Raw genomic sequence first — 24,674 nt, 5'->3', positions numbered from 1 at the left:
TAGAAGTTACTCTTGGAGAGATAAGTTGTTGCTCTGGGTCCAGTACCAAGTTGGGAAGATGTAGCTAAACCTCAGGCTACCAGAACCTATCATTACACCTCTCTGCACACTCCTTAGAAAACTGAGAAGTTAACAGAAGCCCCTGGTGCTTCTTCTAATGTTCATCTTGGCAAGTTTGCACAAAGAGTGATGTGATGTCATTTCCTCTCGGCTTTCAGGCTCTCCTCTGCCCGTGTTTACTTGTTTTTCTCAGCGAGGCACAGAGTCTCCCGGTGCTGGTCCAGGTCTCACTTATCCCAGCGCTGTCTCTGTGGAGCTCAATGCACTGCAATGGCCGTGAGGGGGAGCCAGACGCAGCCTCCTCACTCGTGTGCTCAACCAGCTTAAAATAAAATCTGGTGCTTGATTTTCAGCACAGTCTCTCCTTCTGTAGCAAAAATGAGGGTTTTATCAATGTTCCCGTATAATATTTATTATTTATAGTGTTACTGAAAGAGTTTTGGTCCAGGCCGGACACCGTACCTGGAAAAGCCTCTAGGAACCAAGGAGCTCCATCTCCTCCACCCCCAGGAATTTACCTCTGGCGCCAAACAAAGACCAGTGGGCTACCTGTGCATCACTAATGCCCCTTAGGTTCCACCCCAAACCTAGGCTACTTATATGCTTCCACTCCCTGTGTTCCACGGAGAGATCGGGGGTGGGGGGGGGTGGGGGGGAGAATGCTGCACCCCTGGGGGTCGGGGGTGTCTCTTCCCGCATTCTCAAAATAAAGGTCATTTACATTTCATACTTCTTATCTTTTCTTTTCAGCCGCAGGTCCCCCACAGTTCTATTAGTTACCCAACTTGATAGATGGTTGGACTGAAAAATACTCCCTAGATCAAGGTTTCTAAGTAAGTAATGAATGTTGGTCCTATATAATCTTTGTAATTATAATTATCTATGTGTGTTTGAATTGGTATACCTATTGTATTAGCCAGTACTTTACCTTTCATATATAAATCATTCAAATTCAACAGATTAGAAACCTGTGATGTTTCAAGGATTACCTGTGAACTACTTACTCCCAGAAAAAATGATCCTGATTGCCACAGAACTGTCAAGAGCTACAATGAAAGAATCCCATTGTCCTCTGGTGCCGTCTTTTTACGTATTGCCCCAGAGAAAATAACCAAACACAGACTTGAATAGTGATAGTATATTTTGAAGATGATTCAAAGTATAATACAAGTGAAGAAATGGGTACCATAAGGTAAGAAATAGAAATAACAAAAATGTTATTGAAATTGTCATATTTTTACAGTGAGAAACTGGAGCTCAATTCAGATGGGGACCTTTAAGGAAATCATACAGAATGCACCTCAAAAGAGAGCAGGGAAATAGGGCATTTATCTACTAGTTTCTTACTTGTCAAAGATGATCTTCAGAAGTTAATTCCTTGGACTTCTGGGTGAGTAAGATCTCAAGATAAAAGAGAATGCCCTCTGGTATAAAAGCAAATGATACAGGTACTTAAGTTGGGAACCTAACTATGTAGATGATCTTATGTGTGTTATTGAAATGGGGAGAGACACAAATATAATGATGTATTATAGATAGATGATAGACAGATATTTAAGATTTTGTATATCTCATATACCTAATGTTAGGTATACTATCAAATCTACTCTAAACAAAATAATTTAATATCCACATAGATTTTCTTAAAGACCATGTTCTAAAATGGTCTTGACAATTCCAATTTGCTTATAATTTTATTTCTTATGCTTTTTAAGAATCTGATGAAAGAGGAATAATATTAAGGATTCTAGGCTGAATAACATTATATCTCAGATAAATATGTATTGTTATTGATTTCTTAAAGTAGTCTATTATGATTCTATACACGATGCATTCAGTAGTTAAGTATCTCTATAAATAAAAGTTTAATAAGTAGGCAAACCCAGTGCCTTGCCTTGGAGTCAGCTGATTATGGCCTGAAACTTCCACAGATTGTAAGCTAAATATATCTTTCTTTTCTTCATTTTGGCATCAGGTATTTTGACTTTGGTTATTAGTTTTCTCTCCTTAAATGTAGTTTCTTACTTGTTTGATCATCAATTCACGTGTAATAGAAGATTTATCTGGGCAATATTGCCTTGGAATGTCAATGAAGATATTCTTTCTTATAAGGAAAATAGTCAAAATTCCAATGCCTTGTCTGTCTTCCCTAAATCCCCTTACCAAGAGCTCACATTTCATTGCTTCAACCTAGAAGTTCCAAAGGCCACACTTCAGGGACCACATTAGTGTTTCTGAAATTATGTAATTTATGATTACAAAATCTGACTACAAATAACTGATATTGCTTCAGTCATCTTCTGGATTACTGATGCCTGCGAGTTAACTCCCAAGCTGACACAGCTGCCCTCAGGGTTAATTAGACCATAGGTGTCTACATATGGCTGACAAGGTTCTCAGCATGAAAGAGGAGCAAATGAAGAGGTGTCAAGGTGATAGTATCTGAGATCATTTAAAAGAAAGAACTGTCTAGTATTTTACCCTTATCAGAAAACTTAAGGGAAACATTTTATTACCAACAGAATTTTATAACCTCAGTAATAAAAACATGTATAGGAAATAGCTTCTCCAGGTTATTTTCATTCTTAATAAATACAATCCCTGGAATAAAATACAATCACTGTACCTACACTTAGGAACAGGTCATCTTTTGGAGAAAATGAACAGGTAACATCTACTTGGGTTACTGAAAGAGGATGAGAGCATGTTGATGACTGAACAGCTAAAAAGTAAAGACTCAGAACTTCCCTTTGGCTCAGTTGTGGACTTAACGAATCAACCAGCACAGGAACGGCTAGGACCACGATACAGACTTGGAGATGGGTGACCCAATGGTCTTGATTCTACCATATCAGACCAAAGCTGGAGCCAGTGGGTCACATTCATTGCCCAAGCAGGACAGACATTTCCATAAACTGGAACCTCCAAGTTTGCATAAATTCAAGGAACACTGAAGGGAATTGGTACTTAAATATTGAGAAAAATGTGAGCAGAGGTCAAAGAGTAAATCCAGTTGTCTTCACAACTGATTTACACAGGACTGAGTATTCTCTTTTGCTACATTAAAAAGTTATACTAGGTAGGGAAAAACTACTTAGAAGATCATCTTCTTGTGGGACATGAACAGCAGTTGCTGCTAGTTCCAGGATGACTTAGGTTTTGTGGCAAGCTCTCAAAGCTCCAGGTACACATATCCTTGTGATTGTACCTCTATTTTCTCTCCTTTCAACCTGCCTGAGTAAGTGATTCATGCCTTGGACATGGGCATGGTACTCTTTCAGATCATCTCTTCTTTATTTTCTGAGAACCCTGGCCCTTCACATGTTACATTTCCATCCCAGGAAGTGCTTTCAGGGCCAGGAGCACAGGATGTTCCTCTTTCTCTTGTCTTTCCTAGAATCTGGCTGCTGCTTGCTTCTGAATAATGTTCTTTAAGGTCTTTTATCCTTTTAAAGGTAGGGACTGATTCCAAAAGCCAAAAATGCCTTTTGATTAAGGAGGTTACAAAAAGAGGGAAACTACCTTTAGTGATTTCTAAATGATTTTATTGTATCTATTTCAGTAGAGAATAACTGTTATAGTGGCAAGAAAAGCCATATTTTTTGCAAGAGGATTTATTATTTGTATTAGGGTACAAATGCAATCTCACATAATCACGACTATGGTTGTCACACAGCATTATTGTAAGATTTTTAAAATGTTCTGTGTTATTATTTGAGTTCCTATGACATCTGTAACAGAATGGGATACTGTTATTCTTATTTTCAGCAAGGAAGCAGAAGGGGAGCACAATTATACATAAAGCAGAAGTGGGATTGAACCTAAACCTGGTGCAAGAACTATATTGTGATTGTACTATATTGTCAATCCATATTCTATGTTATTTTTTAAATGTCTGTGTATTACCAAACATATCTTGTTAGTTTTCAGTCCTGACCCTTCAAATATGTGACCATGTCTATTTAAGTGTGCTTCTATTCATGACTCTACAGGAAAATCATAGTTTTATTTTTATTTTTTATTAGTACATGATATAGGACCAAATGTTTAGGTTCCTTATGGGGAATTTGTACATACACATAATACATCTTATTTCCTTTTTTATTCCTTTTTCCTTCCCTCCCTCTCTACTCCATTCATGTCTTGATCCCTTTCATTTTTTGTTTACTTTTACAATACATATTACATTCCTGTGTGGAGTTTGCACATGTACATAGCACATGTTAATTCCTCCTCCAATCCCTTTACATTCCCTTCCTTTCATCTTCTTCATTTTTTGGTCCTTTCCCCTTCAATAAGTGTTTATCTCCCTACTTTCTGTTATCTATCTTTAATTTTGCTATTTATACATTTTTCTCAAATAACTTCAATGTGATGAAATTACTGGTTTTTTTTGAGTCACTCTTAGAACCCCCAATCAGTTAGTTACATATGATTTATTTCATCTTTATATCCATGTCATTGTTTGAACTTTGACTTTTAAAAGTAAACATCTTATCCATATTTGGGTTCTGAATGAATATCTAGTCTATTCTCTATATTATTGTGATATTAAAAAGAATTAACACAATATGAAAACTAGTTGGAGAATAATAGAAAACACACTGTCATATTTTTCCATGTCATTTTTAGGGATCAAGTTTTTCAAGTAGTCCTCAGGAACCACAGTGCCATCACAGAATTTATCCTCCTTGGACTTTCTGCTGACCCTCAAATCGAAGCTCTGCTCTTTATGCTCTTCCTGGGGATCTACTTCTTTACCCTGCTGGGAAACTTGGGGATGCTGCTGGTGATCAGTGCTGACTCTCACCTGCACAGCCCCATGTACTTCTTTCTGAGTCACCTCTCTTTCTTGGACCTCTGCTTCTCTTCAGTTACTGTACCCAACATGTTGGAGAACCTCCTGTCTCAGAGGAAAACCATCTCGGTAGAGGCCTGCCTAGTTCAGGCCTTCTTTGTGCTTATTTCTGCAGGGACAGAAGCCTTTCTACTCTCAGCGATGGCTTATGATCGCTATGTGGCCATCTGCCACCCACTGCTCTATGGACAGTTGATAAGTAAACAGCAATGTGTGCAGTTTGTGTGGGGCTCATGGGGACTGGGCTTTCTGGATGCTGTCATCAATATCCCTGTGGCACTAAAAATGGACTTCTGTGATACCTATACCATCCCACATTACAGCTGTGAGCTACCCTCTCTGTTCCCTCTCTCTTGCTCTGATGTGTCCACTAACCTCATTATCATGCTCTGCATCATGATCCCACATGGAGCTGTAACTTTCCTCTCGATCTTTTTTTCCTATGTCTTCATTGTCTCTACCATTCTGAGTATCACTTCTTCCTCTGGCAGAGGCAAAGCTTTTTCCACCTGCTCTTCCCACCTTGTTACTGTGCTCTTATTCTATGGCTCTGGTTTTCTCCGCTATTTTATGCCAACCTCAGGTTCCTTCCTAGAGTTGGTTTTCTCTGTGCAATACAGTGTGATCACTCCCATGCTGAATCCCCTCATCTATAGCCTAAAGAACAAGGAGGTCAAAGCAGCTGTGAGAAGAACACTAGGGAAATGTCTCTCGTGCCACTGCTAGAAAAACAAGGAAGGAAGATGACAAGCAATTGGGACAAATATATAGCAAGATGGTGGGACTGGACACTAGTGAGAAATTTCTCACTAGTGCTCTTGATGTGAAATTTGGCAAAAATAAATTAAAAAGTATACAAATGAAGCATAGATCTATTGGTTTGTTCTATTCAATCAAAGGCAAAGGAATGGGTTAGATATACATACACACCATAATATTTGATAATGAACATATTATTTTTATTTCGTATACATAGGAATTAAAGTTGATTTGAGATAAATTACCTACAATTGTCTGTGTCTGAGTTTTGGAAAGGTTCTGAGTCATAGTTTTTCTAAGTATATAAGTGCCTGAATCTTCGAAGGAGAAACTCATAAATAGATTATAGAGCCATTGGTAACGAATTTAGGATTAAAGTTACAGAAAAGGAATAGGTGAATCACCTTTTTGAGATCGAAGCCTCCCCAAATGCGTGTTCTTACAGGAAATTCACAAAACAAAAGCCTGTGAAGAATTCTACTCCTATGGTGTAGTATGGCAGATCTGCTTATTCCCATTTCTTGGATTTAGGTAGGCCCATAGCCCTAGGGAGAGAGAGTCTTGAAATGGGACAGGAAAAAATAAAACAGATGTATTGAGGCAACCAAGAACCACAGCTGCTCTACACTAATAGTGGCTCTGAGGTAATCACTTACACCAAAGGTGATCCAGCTCTGCAGCTGAAATGTTAAATTCTCTTCAGATTGTAAAGAGGCTCATAATATCCACTTACTGTATTTTAAATGCCGTAGAATTTGTATTCATGTCCCAATTTTCATTCCTGATTGGTAAGTTGTATTTCCTTTATTTTCCTGATCAACTTTCCTAGGTTGACTAATTTTATTAATCTTAAAAAAAATAAACTTCGGTTTGAGGTTTTCACCTTATAGTAGTTTGTTTTCTATTTAATCAATTTCCACTATTGTATTTACGGAGCTCTTGCATTTTCACTGGGTTTTAAGTACCGTTCTTTTTCCTACACTTTTGATATGAAAAATTACTTTTATTGTCTGGCGGCTCCACCTTGAGTAGCACAGCCCGGGGTCAGAGCTGTGTCGTCCGAGAAATCCGGAAGCCCCAGGCGTCTCCTGCTGTGGCTCGAGATGGAAACAAGAAGCGCCTAGCCTCCGCCATCGTCCAGTTCCCGACGACCCCCTGTGGCTCGGCGGGCTCTGAGCCTTAAGTCGTCCTTCCGTTCCTGGAGCCGGCGGCCTTCGGCGGCCTGACGGTGGAGCAGAGCCGCCCAGCGCGGGCGCTGCCCCAGGCCCCGCCGGAGAAAGCAGGAGCAGCCGCTTCGGGCCGCAGGACCTGAGGGTCCCCGGGAGGACCCGCCTTCCGGGAGGACTCAGCGGAGGCGAGCGCCTCCAAACCAGCGAATGAAGTCCGGGCTGCATGTTAGGATGCACCCCGCGCCCGCCTGCCCTGCCTCCGCGGTCCCTTCACGGCAGGCTCCGTGTGAGGAAAGAGCCAGCGAGCCCGTGCCCACCAGCAGCGACCGCCCTCGGGGCTCCGAGAGCCCCACCGCCACCCAGCCGGCTCGGTAGTCCACGTCGCCCTCTTGATCTGTCCTCAAGGACTTTCAGAGCCCAGCAAACCTCGCGGGCTGGGCCGAGCTCACTGCCAGCCTCGGCCTGGGCGCCCGCACCCGGACCTCGAGTGCCGGCCGCAGGAGCTCCAGCGGCGGCGCCCGTCGACTCGGGCCCCGCCTTCCTGCGGCGCGAGCACCGGCTCGCTTCCTCCCGCCCTCCCCCTGCAGGCCTCGGTCCAGGTTGCACAGACGGGCCTTGTCCTGGCTCCGCTGCTCCCTTCCAGTCCTGCTGCAGGCGGGGTCCAGGGGCCGAACCCTCGGCTCTGAAACAGCCCGGGGGCGGGAAAGTGTGACCCCTGCAGGCGTCTCCACGGCCTCGCTCGCGACACCACCGCCGCAGACGGCGGGTTCTGTAGCAGAGCCTGCGTGTGTCACGGGAAGCCAGCAGCAGCGGCGCTGCCACTGCGGCCTTCGCTCAGCCGGGACGTGGCCAACCTGTCCGGCCCTTAGGAACCGAGTGGGGAATAAACAGCATGGTGACTCATTGCCCCCCGCACTCCCCCAAAAAGAAAGAATACTTCTATTGATATTTTAAAACATTCATTCTTTATAAGAGATTTCGCTTGCATTATTGTTGTTCTGTCCCGGAAACTTTTGAAACGTATGCCATGTCAGAATAGTCAGTTTAAAATATTTAGTTTCATTATAGTCTGACTCGAGAGTTATTTAGAAATATTTGTTGTTTTGAAGATAGAGTGCTCCTTTTTGATTTTTGAACATGCCCTCTTATTTCGTCTGCTTTTTCATTTTAAAAATAAATATTCGTCATTAGGTCTTTAAATATCACGTGTCTTTCTCTTCCATCTCCCTTTCGGAAATTCAGATTACATACATACTCAGACTTTTAACTCTGCCTCAAGATTTGTATAATAGTTTTTTGAATTTTCTCTTTTCTTTTTATCTGTTTTATTTTGGGTATTTTTATCAATTTTCACAAAGTTAGATATTTTTATCTTCTGTTGTGTGTAATTTACTAAGCCAACCCAAGGAGTATTTAATTTTAGAATTTTAAATATTAGGATTTTCATTATTATAGATAAAATGATAACTTCCTCTTTTTCCTTATTTTCTTGATCATGTTATTCATAGACATTGTAGTTTTTGCCTATAAATGCCATCATCTGGATTAATTGTAGATTTCCTACTCATCAGTGTTTGTTTTTGATCAAATGTGCCTCTTCTTCTTCACGTCTTGTATTTTTTAAATGCCAGATACGATGTATTAAAACTCTAGATGTCCCAGGATGTTTATCCTCTTCCAAAGCAAATCCATCATTTCCTCTATTAAGAGGAAAAAGTAAGAAGTTAGTTACCTGAAACAAACTGAATCAGATATAGGTTACAGTTTATCATAGTCCCTAGGGCACAGTTTTGCAGGCTTCTGATTGAAAGCTCATTTTGATTTTGTCTCTTCAGGACCATGAAATTATAGAACAATTTACTCTTTTGTAGAGTTTATCAGTTTCATAGAGCCTTGTTCAGTCTTAGAAATTACCAAATGTTTTGAAGGGAAAACTGGCTAAGTATTGAGACACTTTTCCAGTTTTGTCATTTCATCCATGAGCCCCTTCCAAAAACTAAATTATTTTCCACCTTTGTAACACTCTATCAGTCATATCCAGATTCTCAGCTTCTTACCAGAATACGCAAATACTTGCTAAGAAAGAGTTACTATTAATAGTCTGATAACCATAGAGGGGCATTCTACAGAATTTGAGCAATTCTAGTCCTTATTCCAGTGGCAGCTTGCTGATCCTTTTTAAATACATAATTTTTGTATTTTATCCAGATTTTTAGCTGCCTTCAGGGTAAGTATTTATCTGCAGTCCATAACATCCTTATTTTTAAAAAAGGTACCTGTTCTCTGGTTAATACATGTATATTTTTAAATATTCAAATCTCATTTACTGTAATGCTCCAGATTCAGTGTTTTATAACTTAATTTGTATAATGAGATAATGTCAAAATTATTCTGAAAGTACAAATATCAATAACAAGTAAACAGCACTATAAACTAGATTGACCTAACAAACACACAACACTTCACCAAACAGCGTACTCTGTCTTTGTGTGTAGAACATTCCCCAGGATAAACCATATATTAGGCCATACATCTCAATATATTTTAAAAGATTGAGTCATGGAAAGTATTTTCTCTTATCACAGTAGAGTAATATAATAAATCAATAACAAAAGGAAAATAGAAAATTAATAAATGCATGAAAATTAAAGAACTGGCTGAAATAACAAAGTTAAGGAAAAAATTACAAGAAATTAGAAAACAAAGAAGAACAATAATGAAAACACATCTTACTGAATTTATGGGACATAGTACAAACAAGGATTAGAAGAAAATATATATGTCTATAAATGTCTAGCAGAAAGAAAAAGATCTCAAATGAATGGGCTAGTGTTTCACATTAAGGAATTGGAAATTAAAAAAAAAGAAACTAAGCTCCAAATTAGGATAAGAGAATAATGAAGAGGTAAAATTTATTTATTTATTTACGAATGTATGTATTTATTGTCTTTTTTGAGATAGGGTCTTGCTATGCAGTTCAGGCTGGCCTTGAGCTCACTTTGTAGCCCAGGCTGGTCTCGAACTCACAACGATCCTCCGCCCTCAGCCTCCCGAGTGCTGGGACCACCCACCACACCCGGTGATGAAGAGGTAAATTTAAAAATAGAAAAAGCAATAGAATCAAAATAACAAGACACGATCAAAAGTTGGTTCATTGAAAAGATCAGGTGGGGAAGAGAACAAGAAGTCAAAAGAAACAAGCCCTCCCTGGGAATCAGCACACTGTGTGGGCTCAGGGGACAGCCAGACACCAGTCTTTCCCCAGGAGTTAGCACCATTTGCAGACTGTAGGAGAAAGAGAAAAAGAAATGAACAAGAAGCAAACCCTGAGAATTGGTACCACATGCAGGCCACTGGGAGGATAGTCAGATGCCAGCCTCTTCTGGTGCATGGGCTGGGAAACATTAAGAGTCCCCACGTGCCATAAGCTACTCGCTGCTCTGGAGAAATACAGGCTGTGATGATAACTACTGAGTTAAAACACAGTCTAATGTTTGTAGTGTTTAGTGTTTCACTGACTTTGCAGATCTAAAGCTGATTGTCTGATCATGTACTCAAAGGACAATAGTATGCAATGTAGTATCTATGGGGGAATCTCCCTCCGAAGGTGATAGCCAGTGTTAATTCCCTATTATCTTGTTTTGAAATCCAGTATCATTTTCATTGTTTTGTTGGGCTGAGTTTTACTCTGTTTTGTTTTGTTTGATTTTATTATATCTGATGGCATTGACAGCTATTTCAAAGATAACAAGATATATGGTAGCCATTTTGATTTACTACTATCCTTGTTTGTAAGTCCTTTATTGCATTCATTGTTTTGTTTTTATTGGTTATATTCTATTCTGTTTTATTTGATTTTTACTATGTCTGAAGGTATCTGTAGCCATTTTGAAAACAGTAAGAGGCATTATGGTAACCATTGTTTTTTTTAAAATTTTATTTAAAAGGAAAAAGAGAAAAAAAAAAAACAAAACAAAGCAGTGTAAGGGTACAAGTACTACAGAACTACAAAATAAAAACCAGTACGAAATCACCAGTTAATAGATTACACATTAGCATTTTAGAGATAGTTGCTCAAGTCACAGTATCAAAGCATACAAAGTGGACATTCAAACAGTGAGACTGCAAACAGTTGTGTTCGATGATCCAACCAAAAACATTAATATGGTCATCTATTTAACACCGCTAAACACACGTGCAGTTGTATCCATTAGAGCACATTTTTTTCCCTCTCTTTTTTACAACAACATTACAACTCCTTAGTTCTTATTACTTTTTTGGGGGGAGAGAATAAAGTCAAATATGGCAAAACAAAGCTGTCAGTCAAAACCAAGGATAGACATAGTACATGATGTAAGAACAGAGTACAAAGTTATCAACAATGGTTACCATAATGCCTCTTGCTTCCTTAAAAAGAATTGTCTATCTCATTATGTATTATAAAGTTGAACAAAACAGTAGAGAACAAGATCAATAAAACCTAAACCTTGTAAACATTACAGGACTTCCAAAGGAGATAATAGTCAAACCAGAATGGGCATCATAGTGAATCTTATTGCCTTAAAAGTAGTTGCCTATACCCTCAAACTTGATACTATCATACAGAACAGTACAGAGTCTAATCAGTCAAAACAAGATAGTGGGAGTATTATAGGACTTCAAATCAAGTTAATAGGAAATCAAAAAAGTTACTATAATATCTCCTGCTATTTTTTAATTTTTCCCCTTAATTAAAAAATCATAAAAATAACTAAATAATTTTTTAATGAATAAGGGAGAGATTGAGATAAAAGAGGACATAACATAACAATACAGGTCAAAGCATGACAGTTTCAACAACCTTCACCACCAAATAACCCAACTTAATAGTAGTTATCATAGTATCTTTTTCCTTGAATATCTGAATATAAGTTCATATACTATAGCTTCAAACATATCAAGTCAGTGTAAAACCATTCAAGTGGATGAAAGCATTGTAGGGTATTTAGAACCAGCTAACAGAAAACAAACAATGGTTTCTATATTATCTCTTTGCCTATAACAATTTTTATTTATACTATCATATATAATAAAATCCAGCAAGATACAAACATCATGATAAAACCAATGGAGACGGAAGAGTCATAGTTTGGTGGGGCTTCAAAACAAGATGATAGTAAATCAGCACTAGCTATTATGATGACTTACTTTCTTCAAATAGCTGTCATTTCATTACAGGCAATAATATCAAGCAGCCCAGAATAAAGCCATTGCAATTAATAAGTGAAAACTTTATAAGGCTTCAAGGCCACATAATGGGGAATCATGATTACCACATGCTTTAATTTATTTGAATCATTACTTACATTAGGGAAACTATTTGGTATTCACATATGCGAGATTGATTCATTTGACTTATGAGTATGGTCTCAAGCTGTGCCCATTTCTTGATAAATATCTCAATGTGATCCTTCTTTATAGCTGAGTAATACTCCATTGTATAGAAATACCACAACTTTCTTATCTATTCCTCAGTTGATGGACACTTGGGTTGTTTCCAAGATCGGGCGATTACAAATTGTGCTGCTATAAACATAGGTACACATATATCACTGTGGTATGATGCTTTCAGTTCTTCTGGGAATATGCCTAGAAGTGGAATAGCGGGAACAAATGGGACTTCCAATCCCAGCCTTTTGAGAAATCTCCAGACTGACCTCCACAAAGGTTGTACCAGTCTACACTCCCACCAACAGTGTAGGAGAGTTCTTTTCTCCCCACAGCCTCTCCAGCGTTTATTGTTGTTGGTTTTCTTGATCCTGGCAATTCTTTCAAGAGTGAGATGGAATCTCAGTGTGGTTTTAATTTGCATTTCTCTAATGACTAATGATGATGAACATTTTTTTCATGTGTTTATTTGCCATTTGTATTTCTTCATCTGAGAAGTGTGCATTCATCTCAGGTGCCCATTTTTGGATTGGATCTTTGAATTTTGGTGGTCTGAGTTTTTTAAATTATTTATATGTTTTAGACAAAAGTCCCTTGTCTGAGGGGGAGTTCACTAAGATCTTTTCCCAGTTTGTGGTTCACTATGCTAGAGATTTCTTTTGACATGCAGAAACTTTTTAATAAGAGGTGGTCCCATTTATTGATTCTGGGAAGTATTTCCTGTGTGGTTTGAGTCCTGTTCATGAATTCTCTACCTACCCCTATGTCTTCAGGTTTCTACCCAATTTGTCTTCCAATAGATTTAGTGTTTCTGTTTTAATATTCAGATCTTTGATCCATTTAGATTTTAATTTAGTACATGGTGATAGGCATGGGTCTAGCTTTAGTTTTCGGCAAATGGAGAGCCAGTTTTTCCAACACCATTTATACTGTCGTTCTTCCAGTGAACCTGCTTAGCTCCTTTATCAAAGATAAGGTGGTTGAGTGTGTTTGTAGTTGTGGTTGTATCTTCTAATCTATTCCATTGATCTTCGGCTCTGTTTTGATTCCAGTAACATGTTGATTTTACTACTGTTGCTTTGTAGTATAACTTCAGGGATTGTGGTGCCTCCTGCCTTGCCTTTGCTGCTTAGAATTGCCTTTGCTATTCTAGGTTTCTTCTGGTTTCAGATGAATTTTAGGAGTGATTTCTCTAGATTTATAAGGTATGTGGATGTTATTTTTATTGGGATTGCATTGAATCTGTATAACAGTTTTGGGAGAATGGCCATTTTCACAGTGTTTGTTCTTCCTACCCATGAGCAAGGGATGTCTTTCCATTTTCTGAGATCCTCTTCAATTTCTTTTTCAGTGTATTATAATTTTCCCTGTATAGGTCTTTCACTTCTTTTGTAAGAGTAATTCCTAAATATTTTCATTTTTTGCTTACTAGTGTGAAGAGTGTGGCTTCTCTTATTTCCCTCTCTGTGATTTTGTTGTTAGTGTATAGGAATGCTATCGATTTCTGAGTATTGATTTTGTATCCAGCTACATTACCGAATTTATTTTTTATATCTAAGAGTCTTTCAATGGAGTTTAGGGGGACTTCTATGTAGAGTATCATGTCATCTGCAAACAATGATAATTTAACTTTTTCTTTTCCTATCTTTACCCCTTTTATTTCTCTCTCTCTTGTCTAATTGCTCTGGCTAATACTTCAAGTACTATATTAAATAGGAGTGGTGATAAAGGACATTCTTGTCTTGTGCCTGATTTTAAAGTAAAGGCTTTCAATTTTTGGCCATTTAGTATGATGCTGGCCGATGGTTTGTCATAAATGACCTTTATATCAATATTTGAGGTAAAGACCATTTATTCCAATTTTCTGTAAAGTTCTTATCATGAATGAATGTTGGACCTTATCAAAGGCTTTTTCTGCATCTATAGAAATGATCATGTGATTCTTACTTTTGGCTTTATTGATATGGTAGATTACATTTATTGATTTACATATGTTGAACCATCCCTGCATTCCTGGGATGAATCCCACTTGGTCATGGTGTATAATCTTCTTGATGATTTGCTGGATCCTATTTGCCAATATTTTATTGAGGATTTTTGCATCTGTGTTCATTAGGGAGATTGGTCTATAGTTTGGTTCTCTTTTTTAGTTGGGTCTTTCTCAAATTTTGGTACTAGAGTAATATTCTCTTCCAGGAATGACTTAGGAAGGATTGCTTCCCTTTCAATTTCATTGAATAGTTTGAGGAGTGTCAGCATTAGGTCTTCTTTGTATTTCTTGTAGAATTCTGCAGTGAATCCATCTGGGCCTGGGCTCTTCTTTGTAGGTAATGATTTAATTACATTTTCAATTTCATTAATAGAGATTGGGTTATTCAGCAGTTTTACATCCTCTTGATCTAGCTTTGGTACTTCATATGTTTCTAGGAATCTTTCTATTTCTTCTGTGTTATCAAACCTTTGAGAATAGAGGTTTTAGAAATAGGTGTTGATGATCTTCTGTATTTCTGTACAGTCTGTAGTGATTTTACCTTTGTTATTTCTTATTTCTTGAATTTGAGCTTTTTCTTCCCTTTTTAAAATAAGGTTGGCTAGGGGCTTATCGATTTTATTTATTCTTTCAAAGAACCAACTTTTGATTCGTTGATTCTTTGGATTGTTTTCTTAGTCTCTATTGCGTTGATTTCTGCTCTGATTTTTATAATTTCCTCCCTTCTTTTGGCTTTGGGCTTGACTTGCTCTTCTTTTTCTAGCTGTTTGAGATATAGCATCAGGTTATTTATTTGTATTTGTTCTGTTTTCCTGATGTGGGAACTCAGTGCAACAAATTTTCCTCTGAGGACGGCTTTCATTGCATCCCACAGATTCTGGTAAGTTGTATCTGTATTTTCATTTTCTTGTAGGCATAGTTTAATTTCTTCTTTAATTTCCTCTGTGACCCACTGATTACTCAATAGTGTGTTTTTCAGTTTCCATGTGTTTGTGAGATTTTTGCAGTATCTTTTATCATTAATTTCTAATTTCAAAGCGCTATGATCTGATAACATGCAAGGGATGATTTCAAGTCTTTTGCATTTGTTTAAGTATGTTCTGTGAGCTAATATATGGTCTATTTTAGAGAATGAGCCATGTATTGCTGAGAAGAATGTGTATTCTGATTTTGTTGGGTGGAACATTCTGTATATTTCTATCAAGTCCATTTGTTTACAGGTGTGATTCAGTTCTGTTATTTCTTTGCTCATTTTCTGTCTGGTTGATCTGTCCCTTGGTGTCAATGGCGTGTTAAGGTCTCCCGTTACAATTGTGTTACTGATAATTTGAGTTTTCATTTTTGTTAATAGTTGTTTTATGTAACTGGGTGCTCTGGAGTTTGGTGCATATATATTTAAGATAGTTATCTCTTCCTCTTAGAGGTTTCCCCAGTTAGTATATAGTGACCTTCTTTGTCCTTTCTGATCATTGTTGGTTTAAAGTTCATGTTGTCTGCAAACAGAATGGCTACTCCTGCTTTTTTTTTTTGGATTCCTGTTGTGTGACGTATTGTTTTCCATCCTTTGACTTTCAGTCTGTGAGTATCCTTCTGGGTTAGATGAGTTTCCTGTATACAACATATGGTTGGATTTTGTTTCTTGATCCATTGTCATAGTCTGTTTCTTTTGATTGGTGCACTGAGACCATTTTCATTAATGATTATAACTGTTATATGCTGGTTTATTCTTGACATGTTATCTCTCTGCTGTTGCATCTTTATCTTTCTCTTCTGTTTAATTATCTGCTTTGATTAGTGGTTTTTTCCTTTGTGTATCTAAACTGTCTCTCAATATTTTTTGCAGGGTTGGCTTGGTGTTCATGAAGTTCTTCAGCTGTTCTTTGTCATGGAAGTATCGTATTTCACCATCAATTTTGAATGATAGTTTTGCAGGGTACATCAGTCTAGGTTGGAAATCATTTTGCTTTAGGATCTGGAATACTTTACTCCATGCTCTTCTTGACTTTATTGTTTGTGCTGCGAAGTCTGCTGTGATTCTGATAGGTTTTCCTTTATCAGTGATCTGTCTTTTCTCTCTGACAGCTTTTAATAATCTATTATTGTGTTGGATTTTTGGGGTGGTGATTATTATATGTCTGGGTGTACTTTTATTTTAGTTATGACCATTTGGAGTTCTGTAGGCTTCACTGAAGCTGATGTTGGTTTCTGATCTCATGCTTGGGAAATTTTCAGCTATTACTTCTCTAAGTATCCTCTTGACATACTTTATGTTGTCCCCTTCTTTTTCATTAATTCCTATCAATCTTATGTTGTTTTTTGCATCATCTTGCAGTTGTTGAATTGTTATTTCCTGATTCCTTGTTATTTTTAAAAGATCTTTCCTTTCCTGTTCACTAGCTGCAATCCTGTCTTCAAGGTCTGAAATTCTATCTTCACTTTCATTGAGGCAGTTTTTACAGCTGTCAGTGGAGCTTCTGATTTTCTGTATATCTCTGTGCATCTGCTTTATTCTGTTTGTTTCTTACATTGCTCATCTAGGGATTCTATCTTTTTGTTTAGTTCCTCCAATTTTTAAACTGTGTTTTCTTTAGATATATTCAGAATCTCTTTCATTTCTTCTTTTACCTGGGAGATTATTTCTAGTTTGAATTCCTTTAAAGCTTCCTGGAGTTGCTTGTTTATTTCAGTAGCTATTATGTCTGATATTTGAGGTGTATGGCATATATATTCTTCTATATATATATATATCACTCCTAGGGTTTATTGAGATGGGCTAGAGGTTTGAGGTTGTAATTTGGTCTTTGTTTTTGTCATTTTCCTATATTTCTGTGTTTCAAGTGTTATTCAAAAGCTTCCTCAGGGTCTGTTGGAAATCCACTTCTATGTTTGCAGCTACTGGGACTCTGGCACCCAGTTCCCCCATGCCGCTGGGCCTCGGGAACCAGTGGCCATCTTCTGCTTGCTTAGAACTCTGTAGTTCCAGATAAGCTGGGCTCCAAGGACACTGTGCGCCAGCCTGCTTGCTAGAAACTCCACACTTCTCTGAGCTCAGCCGGAATGGGGAGGCGGATGTAGGCACCTCAGACCACTTAGCCACTTCACTGCACCTGGAAGGCTCCAGGTTCCCGAACAGTCTGGGCTTGGGGCAGAGTGCACTGGGCACTTACCGCAGGCCTCGGGATCTCTGTAACTAGTTATGCTCGCCTGCTTGCTTTGAAATCCACAGTCCTCCAGACACATGGGGAGACGGATGCAGGCAGCCCAGATCCGCCCAGCCCTTACTCTGCACCCAGAAGGTGAGAGAGTCCCAAATAGGCTGGGCTCCGGGGATAGTGTGTGCCTGCCTGCTTGCTGGAAACTCCACAGTTCTCCAAGTGCAGCCAGAATGGGGAGGCAGATGTAGGTACCTCAGACCCACTTAACCACTTCACTGCACCCGGAATCCTGGAGGGTCCTGAACAGTCTCGGCTTGGGGCAGAGTGCACTGGGCACTTACTGCAGGCCGTGTGGCCTCTGGAACTGGTGATGCTCGCCTGCTTGCTGAGAAATCCACATTCCTCCAGACACACAGGGAGGCGGATGCAGGTGCCCCAGATCTGCCCAGCCCTTACTCTGCACCCAGATGGTGCACGAGTCCCAAATAGGCTGGGCTCTGGGGATAGTGTGCCAGTAACCATTGTTGATTTCCAATTGTTTTGAAGTCCTGTGTCACTTACTCTGGCTTGTTTTGATTAACTTTATTCTGTCTTATTTTGCTTAGATTTATTCCCTTTAAAATAAAAAAAAAAAAAGAAAAGATCAACAAAATTGGCAACTTGAGCTAAACTACATAAGAAAAAAATAGCTCTAATATAATGCTTTACCACATTACAGAAAGTTTAAAATTGGGGAGAGTTTGTTGAACAAATATGCATCAACAAATAACGTATAAATTATATAATTGCCTATATACACACAAACTTGGCTCAAGAAGAAATTACAAAATCTGAACAGTTATAACAAATAAACTTGAAGAGGTTAGCAAAAATATGCACTAAAAAATCTAGGATTAGATCACTTCATTGATGAATTAGACCTAGAAAAGATCACACAATTACAGCCAAACCTTCCAAAACTATAAAAGAACAAATATTACTTCATTTTACGTTTTGAATTTATTTTATTAGTACTTATTTGCTGTACATGACATTTACACTTATTTTAGAGGTTTAAAAGAAAGACTAAACAAAGCAGAAAACGGGTAGAAATAGTACATGCTTTCAAAGAAAAAAATAAACAGAAATCACTAGTTGATGATTACAGATTGTCCTCTTACAAATAGGTATTCAAGATACTATAGTGGAGCATATAAAGTGGGGATTCAAACAGTGAGACTGCATCCAGTTCTGTTCAACTATCCAACAAAAACTTAGAAATATGGTTATCAATTCTATACATTTAAACATACATGCAGTTATCCACATCTTCGATTATGTTGAGATTGAACAACTCAAACAGGCTAATATCACTCTGAACAAAGAATAATACTGTTGCTGGATTTCACATCATGACACTATGGGATCAGCACTGGGTACTGTAATCTCTGTTTTTCTTCAAATTATTTGTTCATTTCATCACGTGTTAGATGATCAGTTCTCGTAAACTGTTTATAGGTTCTATGCATGCATGAATCTCTGCATGTATACTATCCTTTCTGTATTAGAGAGTGACCGGAGCCGCGGAAGACAGGAGGCCAAACTCGAGCAGGATCAGCTCTCAAACTTTATTACGTACAGCGAACCGGACCTAACAAGGTCCGCCACCCTCAACGTTGGTTCCTCTTCCGCCGTTGGGGGCAGGAACAACCTCTTATAAGGGGAAGCAGTATCCAATCACAGAGAAGCGCGCCTAACAAGCTGATAGGCTAGCGTCACGGGTAACTGGGCAGATATGACAATTTGGCGGGCTTGTTCAGGCCGGGAAGAACCCGGAAGCAGGAAATGGGCGCCATCATAGGCGACTTCCCACATCTCCCCCTTTTTTATTTATTAAAATAGGATGGTCTGTGGGTCCCTCCAAGGTGTCTATGACCTTGTTGCTGTTAGACACCTAGGAGTGGGCCTACCTTGTAGGCCGAGGCATGAGAGAATGTAGAGGTCTATACCCTGCTGTGCATCACCCTGTTTTGTGCATATCCTTGCGCCAGGACCATGCTCAAGGTGAGTGGTTCATTTTTTCGCAGGGCCAGGCTTTTGTGAACCGAACCTGGATGCATATAGACATTCATTCCTGCCTTCCCCCCAACCTTTGGGGCAGATGGCACTGCAGTACCCTTGGTCTCGCATCTCAATGCCAATAATTTGACTCCGGGAGGGACCCCTGGCCTTATAAGCCATGTATATCTGAGTGGAGCCTGTCTTAGGTTGACCGGGAGGGCTTTTCCTGTCTTACCCGTCATTGGCTTGCCCACTCAGCTCTTATAGCTGATGTTCCGCAATGTGAAGGAGATATGCGGCGGCCTGCTGGCCTGATGGGCCACCTGCTGCCATTTGCATGGCTGCCATGGCTGTGATCTTAACCTGCTGCTGAGTTTGTATGAGGCGATCTAACAAGCATTTAATAACCACAAGCCCTACTAGGATAGCCATGGCAATTAGCATAATCAAGGACTGTTTGATTGATGGTGTAAACCCTGGGTGAGGCGGGTGAGGCCGCCGAAAAAGGTGCCAATGTAGGTGGGTGGTGCCAAGGACCCCAAAGATATTGTGGTGGTTCTGTGGAATCTGAGCATATCACAGGGGTGATTAATAGGAACCCACAGAATAAAAAAAAAACTCCAAACCAGACATTTTAGTTTGTAGATGGTCTCGGGCGCTGAGCGTCGGTCCCAGAAGGGTCGAGTTGACTTGTGTCCGCGGGCTTATCCTCCTGTGCTTTATCAGGAACTGGTGGGGAGTTTACTGCTCGCGTCAATCTTTCCGGGACCCACAGCGGTTCGCAGCCTGGTTCCTGTGGGAAGACACAAACCGCACCTCGGGTCCAGCTAATCACTGGATCCGGGCCCATCCATTGTCCTGTAAGGACATCTTTCCATCTCACCAGCCCTTTGTCGGCCGGGGACGGGTTATTGTGCTCCATGGCAGGGGAATGATTTTAACAGTGTTGGTCAAATTTGTGCGGACAGGGGTGATTAGTTTGTAAAAAATTTATGGTAAAGAGTGCCAATGATATTCTTCCTTTGGGCGTTAGGCCGTGGCCACCCAATTCACGGCACAGGCGTGTCCACTCTTCTAAGGACCTATTTTTGTTAGTTCTTAGGACATCACGGCACTCCTTAGTGCACTGTTCAAAAATCAATTGTTTTATGAGAGAGTGAGCCGCCTCAGCATCTGGAAAAATCCTGTTAGCGGCCTCAAGCATGCGGGCCACAAAGTCTGAAAATGGCTCTCCCTGCCCTTGTATAATTTTTGTAAGGTGACCCGTATGTTCTCCCTTTCCAGCCAGCCGTCTCCAGGCCTGGAGGCCACAGCGGCTAATTTGTTCATAAACCTGGCGAGGGTATTGAGTTTGATCTTCCTCAAAGGCTCCTCGCCCTAATAGCATATCCCTGTTCCACTCTCTCTGGTTATTTTCCCTGTTGGCTGCCGCCTGCTCTACACAGAATTCCTCATTCCAGGACTTCCAATCTAAATATTGTCCGGGGGAGAGGCAGGCGCGTGCCAGCTGGGTCCAATCTCCAGGAGTTAAAAGTAAACCTGCCAATGCCTCTAAAAGCGCCATGGTAAATGGCGCATTGGGCCCATAAGCTGAAACTGCGTCCTTGATAGTTTTAAGTTGTTTAATTTCTAAGGGCTCATAATATCCTCCTCCTCCCCTGCCTCCTACTTGTACCGGGAATGCATGGAGACCGGAACACTCAAAGGGAAGCTGCGACCATACCCTCTGGTGGAAGGAACGTCCTCCTCCCTCCCCAGATGGGGGCGCAGAAGGCAACCCAGGAAGTAGCTCTCCCTCTAACCAGGGCGGTGCCATAGGTTGTGGTGGCAGCCCAGGGAGCAACTCCTCTTCCGGCCACGGCGGTGCAGTGGGGCCTGGCGCCCTGAAGGGGGTGATCGTGGGTCGCGAACTTGCCAAAGGGCGGAAGGGCTTAAGCTCTTCCCGTAAGGCGGAGTAGCTCGGGCAGGGTGGTGTTTGGTTCCCCTTTTTATCTTCCCGAGCCCTAAGTTCCTCTTTTAACGGTGTAGGAGGGTCATGCTTAGCAAAGACGACCTCCTCTTCTGAGCCTTCCGAATCCGAATCAGAATTAGAGCCCTGAGGGTCCTCCGGAGACCCACAATCGGCAGTGGCTCCGGGCTCCTCTGAGCATTCCGATCGAGCTCAAAAGCCTGTCGGGCTGTATTAGCGAAGCGAAAGCAAAACAGATGCAAAGGGAAAAGAAAAGAAAAAAAAAACCGGCGTCCACTCATGTGGCGCTCAAAATCTGTTAGGTGCGTCCACCCAACCCAGGTGACCCAGTACTCACCTGTCCCGGGAACCGCTGTATCTCACGTAGCTGATCAGGGTGAAGAGAAGAGGTGCTCGCGGCCTTCCATTGTTATTGGGCCAGGTCCTCCGTCGTACCGCAGGCGACAGCAATCGCACCTCCCGGCCGAAGAGGCACGTCGCTGAGTCTTTTATTCCCGTACGGGGGCCACCAGATGACCGGAGCCGCGGAAGACAGGAGGCCAAACTCGAGCAGGATCAGCTCTCAAACTTTATTATGTACAGCGAACTGGACCTAACAAGGTCCGCCACCCTCAACGTTGGTTCCTCTTCCGCCGTTGGGGGCAGGAACAACCTCTTATAAGGGGAAGCAGTATCCAATCACAGAGAAGCGCGCCTAACAAGCTGATAGGCTAGCGTCACGGGTAACTGGGCAGATATGACAATTTGGCGGGCTTGTTCAGGCCGGGAAGAACCCGGAAGCAGGAAATGGGCGCCATCATAGGCGGCTTCCCACAAGAGAGAAAAACAAAACAAAACAAGACAAAATGAAACAAATTCCTAGAAGAACTCAAAATGAAAAAGACATATCAACAACAGTAGCAAAGAGCCCAGAACACTGATAATATAGACCTTCAAAACAAGGTGGTATGAGCATACCTAGAGTTGTCATTTTACATAATGATCTGCAAGAGTTCCCCAGGTCACAATACAATAATAGGCACATTTGTTCTAATCTTGTGAATGTTAACTATTTTGTTCCAAGAACTTACAGAGTTTGTAGCACACTCATGTTAGCTATCCTAAGTGTATTTATATAATTTTAGACATTTTCCTTTTCCCTTCCCTTTTCTTTTTCCTCATTTTCCCTGATAGATTATTTTTTTCCCTTAAAGAAGATTCTTATCCTTTCCCTGAAATTAATGAGTTTTTTTGTATCTTATGTATTCTTACCATATCTTACATTAGGGAGACTACATGGTATTTACACATGTGAGTTTTATTTACTTCACTTATGAGTATGGTCTCGAGTTGCATACATTCACTTATAAATATATCAATGTGATCATTCTTTATAGCAGAGTCGTACTCCATTGTATAAAAATACAACTTTTTAAACCATTCCTCAGTTAATGGGCATTTAGGTTGTTTCCAAGATCTGGCTATTATAAATTGTGCACATATATCACTGTGGTATCCTGTTTTCAGTTCTTCTGGGAAATGCCTAGAAGTGGGATTGAAGGGTCAAATGGGACTTCCAATCCCAGCTTTTTGAGGAATCTCCAGACTGATCTCCATAGTGATTGTACCAGTCTACACTCCTACCAACAGTGCAGAGGAGTTCCTTTTTCCCCATAGCCTCTCCAGCATTTGTTGTTGGTAGTTTTCTTTATCCTGGCTATTCTTCCTGGAGTGAGATGGAACCTCAGTGTTGTTTTAATTTGCATTTCTCTAATGACCAATGATGCTGAACACTTTTTCATGTATTTATTTGTTATTTGTATTTCTTCATCTGAGAACTGTGTATACATCTCAAATGCCCATTTTTGGAATGGGTCTTTGAATTTCGGGTGTCTGATTTTTAAAAAACTCTTTATATATTCTAGACCCAAGTTCTTTGTCTGAGGGACTGTTCACTAAGATTCTTTCTCAAATTGTGGGTTTTCTTTTCACTATGCAGGAGATTTCATTCAATATACAAAACTCTTTAATAGGATGTGATCTTGGTTGTTGATTCTGTAAAGTATTTCATGTGCAGTTTGACTTTTGTTTATGAATTCTCTACTTCCCTCTATGTCTTCAAGATTTCTACCTACTTTGTCTTCCAACATATTTAGTGTTTCTGTTTTAATATCTAGATCTTTTATCCATTCAGACTTCAGTTTAGTATATGGTGATAGGCATGGGTCTAGTTTTAGTTTTTGGCCTATGGAGAGCCAATTTTTCCAACACCATTTATTGAAGAGACTATCTTTCTTCCAGTGGAAATGTTTGGCCCCTTTATCAAAGATAGGGTGGCTGAGTATGTTTGTAGTTGCAGTTTTATCTTCTAATCTATTCCACTGGTCTTCAGGTCTGTTTTTATTCCAGGACCATGCTGATTTTATTACTGTGGCTTTATAGTATAACTTCAAGTCAAGGATTGTGATGTGTCCTGCCTTGCCTTTGTTGCTTCCAAGTGTCTTTTCTATTCTGGGTCTCCTATGATTCCAGATGAATTTTAGAAGTGATTTCTTTAGATCTGTGATGTATGCTAGTGGTATTTTGATGGGGATTGCATTACATCTGTATAACAATTTTGGAAGAATGGCCACTTTCACAATGTTTGTTCTTCCTATCCATGAACAAGGCATGTCTTTCCATTTTCTGAGGTCCTCTTCGATTTCTTTTTCTAGGGTATTATCATTTTTCCTGAATAGATCTATTGCTTCTTCTGTTAGATTAATTCCTAAGTATTTCATTCTTTGGATGCTACTGTAAAGGGTGTGGCCTCTTTTATTTCTCTCTCAGTGGTTTTATTGTTAGTGTATAGGAATGCTATTGATTTTTGAGTGCTGACTTTGTACCAGCTGTATTATTGAGTTTATTTATTATACCTAGGAGTCTTTTAATGGAGTTTTGGGGGTCTTCTTTGTAGAGTATGATATCATCTGCAAATAATGATAATTTAACTCCTGCTTTTCCTATCCTTACTCCTTTTATTTCTCTCACTTGTGTAATTGCTCTGGCTAGTATTTCCAGCACTATATTGAATAGGAGTGGTGATAATGGACATCCTTGTCTTGTTCCTGATGTTAGGGTAAAGGCTTTCAGCTTTTGGCCATTTAGTATGATGCCAGCTGTTGTTTTTTCATAGATGGCTTTTACAATATTGAGGTAAAGACCATCTATTCCAGTTTTCTATAAGATTTTTTTATCATGACTAAGTATTGGACCTTATCAAAAGCTT

The 24,674-nt window shown here is 39.9% G+C and overlaps 1 protein-coding gene across 1 annotated transcript; it reads left to right on the top strand.

The window, feature by feature from the left end:
* The first annotated feature begins 4,777 nt into the window (after window positions 1-4,777).
* LOC100719811 (olfactory receptor 8S1-like) lies at window positions 4,778-5,644 on the top strand. Its single transcript, XM_023567717.2, has one exon. The coding sequence runs from the start codon at window positions 4,793-4,795 to the stop codon at window positions 5,642-5,644; it is 852 nt and encodes a 283-aa protein (XP_023423485.2). The 5' UTR covers window positions 4,778-4,792.
* Window positions 5,645-24,674: the final 19,030 nt, after the last annotated feature.

The sequence above is a fragment of the Cavia porcellus genome, unplaced genomic scaffold (assembly GCF_034190915.1).
Source record: "Cavia porcellus strain 051 isolate PalLab524CR breed Dunkin Hartley unplaced genomic scaffold, mCavPor4.1 scaffold_8, whole genome shotgun sequence".
NCBI lineage: Eukaryota > Metazoa > Chordata > Mammalia > Rodentia > Caviidae > Cavia > Cavia porcellus.
Note: the sequence above shows the minus strand (reverse complement) of the source record. Positions and strands in the feature narration are given on the sequence as shown.